This window comes from Anthonomus grandis, chromosome 22 (assembly GCF_022605725.1).
Source record: "Anthonomus grandis grandis chromosome 22, icAntGran1.3, whole genome shotgun sequence".
Lineage (NCBI taxonomy): Eukaryota > Metazoa > Arthropoda > Insecta > Coleoptera > Curculionidae > Anthonomus > Anthonomus grandis.
In genome coordinates, this window is record NC_065567.1 from 25,222,999 (window position 1) to 25,232,830 (window position 9,832).

The 9,832-nt window shown below is 28.0% G+C and overlaps 1 protein-coding gene across 1 annotated transcript; it reads right to left on the reverse strand.

Annotated features, from left to right (window-relative positions):
• Positions 1-1,489: 1,489 nt before the first annotated feature.
• On the reverse strand, positions 1,490-3,149 carry LOC126748929 (uncharacterized). Its single transcript, XM_050458472.1, has 2 exons — positions 3,046-3,149; positions 1,490-2,990 (listed from the first exon to the last, which is right to left on the reverse strand). Exons 1-2 carry the CDS (start codon positions 3,107-3,109, stop codon positions 2,011-2,013), a joined length of 1,044 nt encoding a protein of 347 aa, XP_050314429.1. The 5' UTR covers positions 3,110-3,149; the 3' UTR covers positions 1,490-2,010.
• Between the last annotated feature and the right edge of the window lie 6,683 nt (positions 3,150-9,832).

Sequence of the window (9,832 nt, forward strand, 5' to 3'; positions counted from 1 at the left end):
TATATTTTATACAAAATGTACCTAAAGTTGCTTCCGAAAAATAAATGATACCATAAAACTTGCCATAAGCACTTTTAAGTCTATAAAAATGTTTTGTAACTTATCTCCTGCTTGGAAATGGGTGTTTTTTGACACTTTTACCTTAGACAATATGTTGAAGTACTTTTCGGGGATTATTGCGTTTTGGGTGAAGATGCTACGGAAATAAAACAACATGGAAATTTTTTGACTGATTTTATAATTTTTTTTGTGGATTAATTATATGGGTTATAGATAGGCACTTAAAAATGTGTTTTTCTTTACCAATTTTAGTAAAATTTCGATCATGTATTAGGGTCAATTTTAAATTAATAATTTCAAAATTTTCAAAAAAAAAAATTAAAATAAATGGTATTTTTTTAAGGGAAATTTATCCTCTAGACATTACAACTCAAATTCGAAATTTTGTATTTTTTTTAACGCGGACCTATTTCTATTCTAAGCTATTTATAAATAATCTCTATTTCTATTTTTTAAAAGGACAAAGTTAAATAAGTACTTCTAATTAAAAAACATTCTTAAATAAACAAAAGATCTCAATTCAACGTCTTCCAGGAATTTTTCCAGGGGGTTCAGGTAACATCGTCCAGGAATTCCAAGATTTTTTCCATTAAGAACTTTAATGTAATTTTTATTTAATTTATAAGAATTTCCTTAAAGGTCTACTGTATGCAAAAAAAAGAAAAGCTGATTGGCATCTGTATGACACCCTGTATAAACCATCACTAGAGGTAAACCCTATTCCTGTTCTACCTTATGTGTTATCTTTGTGCGACACACTGTCTTAAAATGTAATATATAAATAAAATAAATTTTTTGTTAATTAGGTACTTGAACTTCTCATGTTTTTTTTTTTAAAAACTGAAAATAAAAAAAGCATTTTTTTTTAAGTAGAATATCCCATTTGTAATCTTCATAATACCTCTAAAACTCAAGGTTAAACTAGAAAAATACTTAGGGTTAAATTACGTAATATTACAGATGTAAACCTAAATTGAATAAAATTAACATTAATTAATATGGAAAAAAATAAAAATTAGTTTTTGGATCAGAATGCCATTACTTTTTTTTTTTTTAAATCAAAATTTTATTTTTTTTATTCATAAAACTAAATACAAATACAATTATTTAAAAAAAAATGAACTACCCTTTAGACGAAAAACTCCTCATAACACAAATAACTGCTTTATATAAAAGAGCCTATATCCTAATGTTACAAATTTTAACTTAAATTGAATAATATTAACATAACCTAACATAAGAGAGAATTATATGTGTTATCTTTGTCCGACACACTGTTTTAAAAGGCGCTTTTTTAATATGTAAATGAAATAAACTTTCCGTTAATTACTTCAGCTTTTCATGTTTTTTCAAAAACCATTTAATCAATTTTTTTTCTAATATTTCATTTTTTTTTACTTTCATAATAACTGTAAAACTGAAGGTTAAACTAAAAAAATATATGTGGTTAAATTACGTAATAGTACAGACGTTAACCTAAATTGAATAATATTAACATTATTTAATATATAACAAAATAAAAATTGGTTTTTGGATAAGAATTACTGACGATTTTTTTTTTACATTTAGATCTGTAAGGCGTGACCAAAAAAGCAAAATTTTAATTTTTTTAAATCACAAAATAAATACAAATACGATTATAAAAAAAAATAACTACCCCTTAGGCAAAGAACTCCTCATAAACCAAATACCCCAGAAGAAAAAAAAATAAAAAGGACCATTACACTGCTGTATGTAAGAGCCCTTTAAAGTTACAAATTTTAACCTAAATTAAATATTATTATCCTTATCTAACATTAAAAAAAATCAAAATTAGTTTTTGGATCAGAATGCCACGACTAATATTTTTTTTTAAATCCCTAACTGTTCCCAAAAAACCTTTTGGTTCTTCAAATTTTCAATTTTTCTCAAATATAAAACTATCAAAAAATTATCCTTTAAACTTACCCCTTAAGCAAAAAACTCCTTATAAACCAAATACCCCAAGAGAACAAAAATAAAAAGAACCATCACACCCACTGTATACAAAAGAGCCCATTTCCTACTATTGTATATCAAATACTCTTCATTACCCAATAAAGCACTGCGGGAGAAATTCATATTGTGAAGTCCCTCGTCTTCTAGAAAGCTCATCGGATTCAGAACCACCTCAGAAGCATTCTGAGTCATATGTAGCGCATCTTCAGATGGTCTGGAAGACTCTTCTCCGTCTGGTTTAAATGTTGAAAAGCGCCTTTTCACATGCTTTAAACTTGAATTCTGAATCAGCGTGTAATTTTCAGTTGAACTCTCAGCAGTTTCTGTTTCAGGTTTATCCTGGATACTTTCAATGGCAGGCTTAAATAGCATTGTAACTGCTAGTGGTCCCTTCTCGTTATCTTTAAAGGATGTCACGACTTCTATAAGCTTCTCCTGTTCAGGTTCTACAGTTTGGCTATTTATGGTTAAAAGTTTTAACAAGTTTTCCTCCGTTTTCAAGCATTTTTGGAAGATCTGTTTGATTTCTTCATGTTCAGGCTCTGCTGGTCCAAATTCCTTTTTAAGGTATGGCATTAAAGCTTTTGCCTCAGCAGCATGCATCTGCCTAAACTCCTCTTTATCAGACTCAGTCATGAGTTCAGGAAAGTAGTTCTTGGGTTTCAGTTTGGGTTTTGCAAACATTGCTTCAGTCTCAGCGGCAAACATTTCTCTCAATTCTTGTTTATCTGCTTCAGACATGCTTTCCGGGATTTCAATGGTTTTATGAGCGGTGTATGATACAAAAGACTCGGGTACAGCAAATGTTACTTGAAGATTCTCATCAGTTTGTTCAATATCTTCGTCAAATGACTTAAGGGCCTCTACTATGTCTTTATTAGAGTAGTTATCGGTGTCTTCTTCATACTCTCTTAATTGCTCAGATGTTTCTTCAGGAATATCGTCATAGAAACCTGCGAGAAAGCGAACTTTAAAAAATTGATTCTTGTTTTAATAGAGTTATTTTACCTGACGAAGTTTCTTGGAGAAACGAGAATATGGGGCAGCTCCATTTTTCACCAGCAGAATCCATTATGACACACACGATTAGTTGTTCCAATCAGGTTAAAGGCAAGCGAAAAACTAACATGATGCAGGTTATAAAATTAACGCTTAGATTTGGGTTTCTTTAGATAAAAACGCCATAAAAATTACTTCGACTTTATCTTTTCTATTAATGGTAAAATTATCAAAGAAATGGGTTTTAATGCACTGTTTGTGTTGATTGGCAGCAAAAATCATTTTGATTGTGCTCATAAGAGATAAGGTTTCTGCAAAAAAAACACTATTTATTCAAATATTTAATAATGCCAGAGAGGCAAAATATTACGCTCTAATATTTTGTGGTTTCAAGGAAGAAATTCTCATAATGATGCACATGTGTGTATGTTCATTTCGTGGCCAAAGGTCCCAATTCATCCCGCGGGACTTATGTTATAATTTATTAACGGGAAACGTCCCTTCTTAAGGCATTACAATAAGAAAACCGACCTCCATAAACAAGATGAAAACATCAGATTAAAAATTTAGTAACAGGAATGTATATGACAAAAATTTTTTTTTTTTTTTGCTTTGGGATAGAGGCGTACTCTAAGGTGTATTTTGCTCCCATACGGGCATATTTTACAATGTCCTTTGTCCTTTTATTTATTTAAAAGTTTCAAATCCACAAAACACTCTGTACATAATAAATTCGCCTTAGGCTTATTACCATATTCGACGAGAAGATCGAATCCAAAGCCTCTTTAGGGTGAATATTTAAATTTGCATTAATATTCCTCAAAGTCGATCTTAAATGACCACCGGCTACCCTTAGCCGTCCCCGAACGCCCTTAAAGGGTCAATGAAAGGGACTTAATTTGATTCTATGATATGTAAATGAATCTTGCTATTTAGAGGTATAATTGCTTAATTGATCGGTTTGTGTTTGCTACTAAAAGTCAACGATTTTATTTTTAGTAAAATATAAATATTTTCTACTGAATTACTATTTAATGGGAGGGACAAAGATCGTGCCTTTGCGGTAATATAAGAAGCGAGACGCCTCATACGTGAGGAGTTTTATAATATTAAGGAAGTTTTGCACGAACTTTTAGGAGAGTTTTTGTCGTTTAATATAATATACAAAAAATGCTCTAAAGTAGCCTCTATTTTTAGAAACTCTAAGAGTTTTAGTTCAACTAATTTTTATTATATTCAAAAAAAGTCTATATATTAAGTTATTTTGTTTCCTACTCAAGCCACCCATCTTCGAATCGATTTTTTAGTCAATTTTTGGTTTTGGTATATCTATCAACCAATATATTTATTAAACTATATAATATACGTATATCATATTCGATTCTGTGTACAAAAGGAAGAAAATTTCGGCATTTAAAAAAAATTCACGAGCGATTTATATATCTAGTTTTTAAACTTAATTACTACACCTCAAATATTTGATCAAATTCTTTTGAAAAATGACCAATCTAATAATGTGGTTTTATAGTAAATATTTATATATAAAATTATATCAAATTTTAATAAACAGGTTTTGTAAATTAGATATTTAAGATATATTTTCTACAAAAACTTTGATTTTCATCAACACGACCCTTACCCCCCCCCACCCACCCCAAACATATTTTCAGTAAGAAATTATTTTGAAAGATCACCGTTTTTCGTCCATAATATTAAATCTAATAGCACTGTTTTTGTATTAAATATTTATTAATATACATATATATAATTATATTAAATTTAAATAAACAAATTGTGTTATCAGATTAAATATTAACCAGCTTATATTCATGCGTAATATTTTGGAAAACAATGATTTTTTAATATAATTTCTTACTGGTAAGTTCTATGGGGTGGGTGGGGGGGCAAGGGTAGGATTAATGAAAAACGTTTCTTTGCACAAAATAATTACCTATGAAAAAAATGCTTTTTAAAAAAAATTATAAGTAATAAAAAAATTTATAAACAAGGGTTTAAAAAATTAAATTTATTTTAGAAAAATGCACTGTAGCTTTTTTTATTAAATAATATTTACGACAAGTCTCTTATGGACGTCATTGGTAATCATTTTTTTTTCTTTATACGTCCAAAAAATGCATAAAACACAAAATATCTCATTCCATTAAACGCATTTATAAACGTCTTTAAATAGTATACAATATACGATACTCAAACATTTAATTTTTATGAAATGGTTATTAACCAAAAATATACATCTGGTGTAAACCAAAAATAAACGTTCATTTAACCATCGTGTGTTACTTGGGTTATAGGGACTTTTTTTTATATAAATTTCGTGCATACAAGGTGCCTTAAAAGAAAGCATAAACCTCAATGAATCGCAATTCTTGCATAAAATTTAATTTTTACAATAATTTCCTCGTTAACGGTATAACGTAAAATAGAACGTTATTAACAAAAATGACGTATTTAAAAATACTTTATGCATACAAAACCCAATATAGCAACTATTTACCCGGGGTTTATTGGGGCTCTTGTTTAATCCCCCAATAAAAAATTTAATTATTCCCGGAATTTTAAAAAATTCATCGATACAAAAATGGGTTTATACCAATTACCTGTGCGAATGAGTCTATTTGCACGGTTTTTCTTTTTTTTTTTTTCAAATATTTTTACGAGTGTTTTATTTGAAAATGTTTACATTACAAGCGGGATTTTAATATTGGTTATCAAGTGCATTCGCAGTTAATTGGTGTTTAATCACCAATGAAAAATCATAGGAATATACTGCAATTTGATACATACAAGCAAAAAATATTACTTAGACTTGTAATAACATAGTCCAAATATTATCAAGTATATCCAAGTATGTATAAGTAAAATAAAACTTATATTTATTACCAATTTTGAACATTTAATAGATTATCGATTTGTCCATTATTTTCTCCCAAATTTTTTGATTTTTTTTTAATTACTAATAACTCACAGTTTAATTGTTGTACTGTAGGCTGGTCGTGGACCTTGGCCCATAAAAATTATTCTAACTCAAAAAGTTCTTAAGTTATAGGAAATGTTTATATATTAAAATATTTATAATAGAACAGCCTAACCACTTGTTGAATTTCCATAGGAGTGCCTGGAAAATTTTTTAAAACATTCTGGTGAGAAGTTGACTTTTGGTTAAAAAAATGTCAATAAATATGCCCCATCAAAATAAACTGTAGCTCAGTGAATATTGGAGCTAAAAAAACATCTAATACTTTAAATTGATCAGCAAAAATATTTTTATACACCTTTGCAAGAATTACTGCAATAACTCAAATAGTTTTTAAGTTCCAACCAAATGTTTCCCATATGGATATATTTTAAAGTGTCATTATTATTCTTTTGGTTGGTCGTGGACCTTGGCTCATAAAAGTGACTCTAATTTAAAAAGTTTTTGAGCTACAAAGGCTGTTTATATACAAAAACGTTTATGAATGAACAGTCTAACTTCGCATTAAAGTTTCACAGGAATACGTGAAATATTTTTTGAAATATCTTGGTTAGAAGTTGATTATTGATAAACAAAATTGCAAATAAACTTGGTTCAGCCAAATATAGTGTAACTCAATGAATAATAAAGCTAGAAAAATCATTCATATATCAAATTGATTAGTAAGGATCCCTCTATACGTCTCTCAAAATATCCTAAACAGTTTTTGAGTTGCACTCAAAAGTTTCTCCATAAGGATATATTTCACAGTTTCGTTTTTTATATTTTAGCTGGTCGTGGATCTTGAGTCTTGATAATGAGCCTGAAAAATTAAGGTTTTGAAAAGACTGATTTTTCTAAATTTACTTCTATATAATGAAAAACATTGGATTTGAAAAAGTCTTACATAAATTAAAAAGTGTCCATTAAACTGGTTCAATTATTTTAAAATTTGAACTGTTTAACCAAAACTAGAAAAAAATAACAATAATTTGGACAAACTCTCATTTCTTCCAAATTATCTTTATTTAAATACTGAAATGTGAAGATTTTTGCCTTTAAAACTTATCACTTATTGGACTTATATCTGATATAGTCTTAACTACATCTTTTTTTTAGCTTTTTCTAAACTACTATTTAGAGCTGATAAGAAGCTTATTAAGAATAAATTGTAATTTAAAGTGTTAATTGTGTTTTATTTTAAGGAAATTTTTATGGACATAAATTGATCGAGTATTTCTTTGATTTTAAAAATAAAAAATAGGAAATGACTTTTGAAATTTGGGAAAGTTGCCTTCAGGACAATAACTGGTTTTATAGCTTGTAATTGTGGTAATTTTTCTTAGAGTTTTAACGTAAATATTAATTTTTTTCAATCATTAAATTTATATAGAAGGCAGAGATAATGCAATTATTATAAATTAAAAAACAGGCTTCAAACCAATTTCTCAGTTTATGATTAAAAAAATGATTTTTCCAAATTTTCCAGAAAGTTTAATTTTTTTTGCAAAATACTGAAATAATTATCCAATTAATTTAATTGGAGAGTGTGTGCACAAATTTCCACAAGTATATTGAGCTTAGTTTTTGAGTTATGATCAGTTTCTTAAATTTTTATTAGAAAAAAATTATTTGCCACACATTTTTTTTTCTCACAAACTTTTAATTAAAAAAAAAAACTGAAATAGGTGCTTAATCAATTTAATTAGAGAATTCGTGTACATATTTTTAAACGTTTATTTTAACATATATTTTTTGAGTCCAATGAATTTAATTGAGCAATTCATGTACACATTTTTACAAGTATATTTTGATTAGTTTTTGGGTTATGGTAAATTTCTCAAATTTTCATTAGAAAAAATGATTTCAAATGTTTCATCAATTTAATTGGAGAATTCGTGAACATATTTTCAAACGTTTATTTTAATATATGTTTTTTAAGATATGGCCTTAATTTCTTAAATTTTCAATGAAAAACAAATTCGCCTCAAAAAAATTGTTTGTCAATAACTAAATTTTTTTGAAAAATGTTAAAATACTAAAATCAATTTAATTGGAAACTTCGTGTACGAATTTTAAAACGGGTATTTTGCTTAGTTTTTGAGTTATGGCATATTTCCAAAATTTTCGATAAAAAAAACGTTTTCCTCAAAATAATTTTTTTTTTAAATACTGAAATACCTGTTCAATTAATTTATCTTCCTCAAAACTTTTTAATTAAAAAAAAATGCCAAGACAGGTGTCTAATGAACTTAATTAGCCAATTTATGTACACAGTTTTACAAGTATATTTTGATTAGTTTTTGGGTTACAGTCAATTTCTCAAATTTTTTTAAATTCCCACTATATTTAAAAAACGCTGATATGGATATGCAATAAATTTAATTGACTTTTAAACTTTTATTTCACTGAAAAACATTTTTTTATTTTTTAAAATGCTGAAATAGGTACGCAATTAATTTGATTGAAAAATTTAAATATAAATTTTCAAATGTGTATTTTGCTTAAATTTTGATTGGTATTGAGTTTACATTTTCAAGAACTCCAATTATAGATATTCGAGATTTTATAATTTTTTTCCATTTCATAAATATTATAATATAATTTGAAAATGTATAATATTTTAGGTAGAGAAAATTAAAGAATATTATTATTAATTTGAAAAACAAATTAATTTAAAAAGAGCAAGCTACATTTGTAGAAGCTAAAAAGTTATTACAGAATTAATAAAAAATATAAAAGAAATAGAAATTCAAACTATCTTGGGCAAAGAAAAAAAAGAAATAATTAAAAAAATAGAAAAAATAATTTAAGACAAAAGAAACTAAAAGAGCAAGGGATTTTTTACAATATAACACAAAGTGAAAATATATAACACAGTATAAGTACAGCTAAGTGTACATCCCAGGTCCCCTGTAGGCCCAAAATTTGAAAAAAAAAATCCCCATATAAAATCAAATGGTTTTTTTACGTGTCGTACGAGTGTCTAAAAAAAGGTCCTAAAGTGGTGATTTGATCATTTAATATATATCTCCCATCCGACGTAATTCGATTTCCCCCCCTTTTAATAAAAGTAATATATAAGACATAAAGGATAAATTCGGCTAAGTTAAATAAAAGCGTCAGGGGTTGCGTTATTATGCCCCCTCGCGCCCTTATACGCTAACGGTTGTGTCGCGTTCATATTTTCACACTCTCGTTCACATGATTTTAACAAGGCAACAATGGCAACGGATTCCGACGAGAAAAAGGTTTTTATTGTAATTGTGGCATCCCATTTTGGGTGCGATTTTTAAAGAAATGAGAAACTCCCGCACGTGAAATGCCATTTTTCTGGTCATATAATAAATCGAAAGTCGGGAATTGTGTGTGTGTGTGCTTCTGCCCTTCCGCCCCATCCCCACGTTATGACATCCACTTCCTTAATACACTCGGAGGTTTTGCCACAACACTTTTACATATTGCACCTAGGAAAGATTATTATACACTTTTTAATTTACAGAGTGTTTCTACCCTTTAGAGACCCTTAAAGGGAAGGTGTCTATCGTTCTTTCTTATTCACAAGTCCTCCATTGAATTAATAGACCCTTTTGTTACCCTCAGTAAGCTTCTCATTTTATGAAAATACAGGGTGTCCGAAAAATAGACGGAGATATTTCAGTGAGTGATTTCTTGTAAAAAAAAGATGAAAAAAAGTTTCTATCAACATGGGTCCGGAAATGCATAGTTTTCAAAATATAGGGTTAAAATTTTTTTTTTAAATATTAATTGTTTAGCAGAAATGATTTTTTGTTTTCCAAGGCACCTGTGATTTTTTACAAA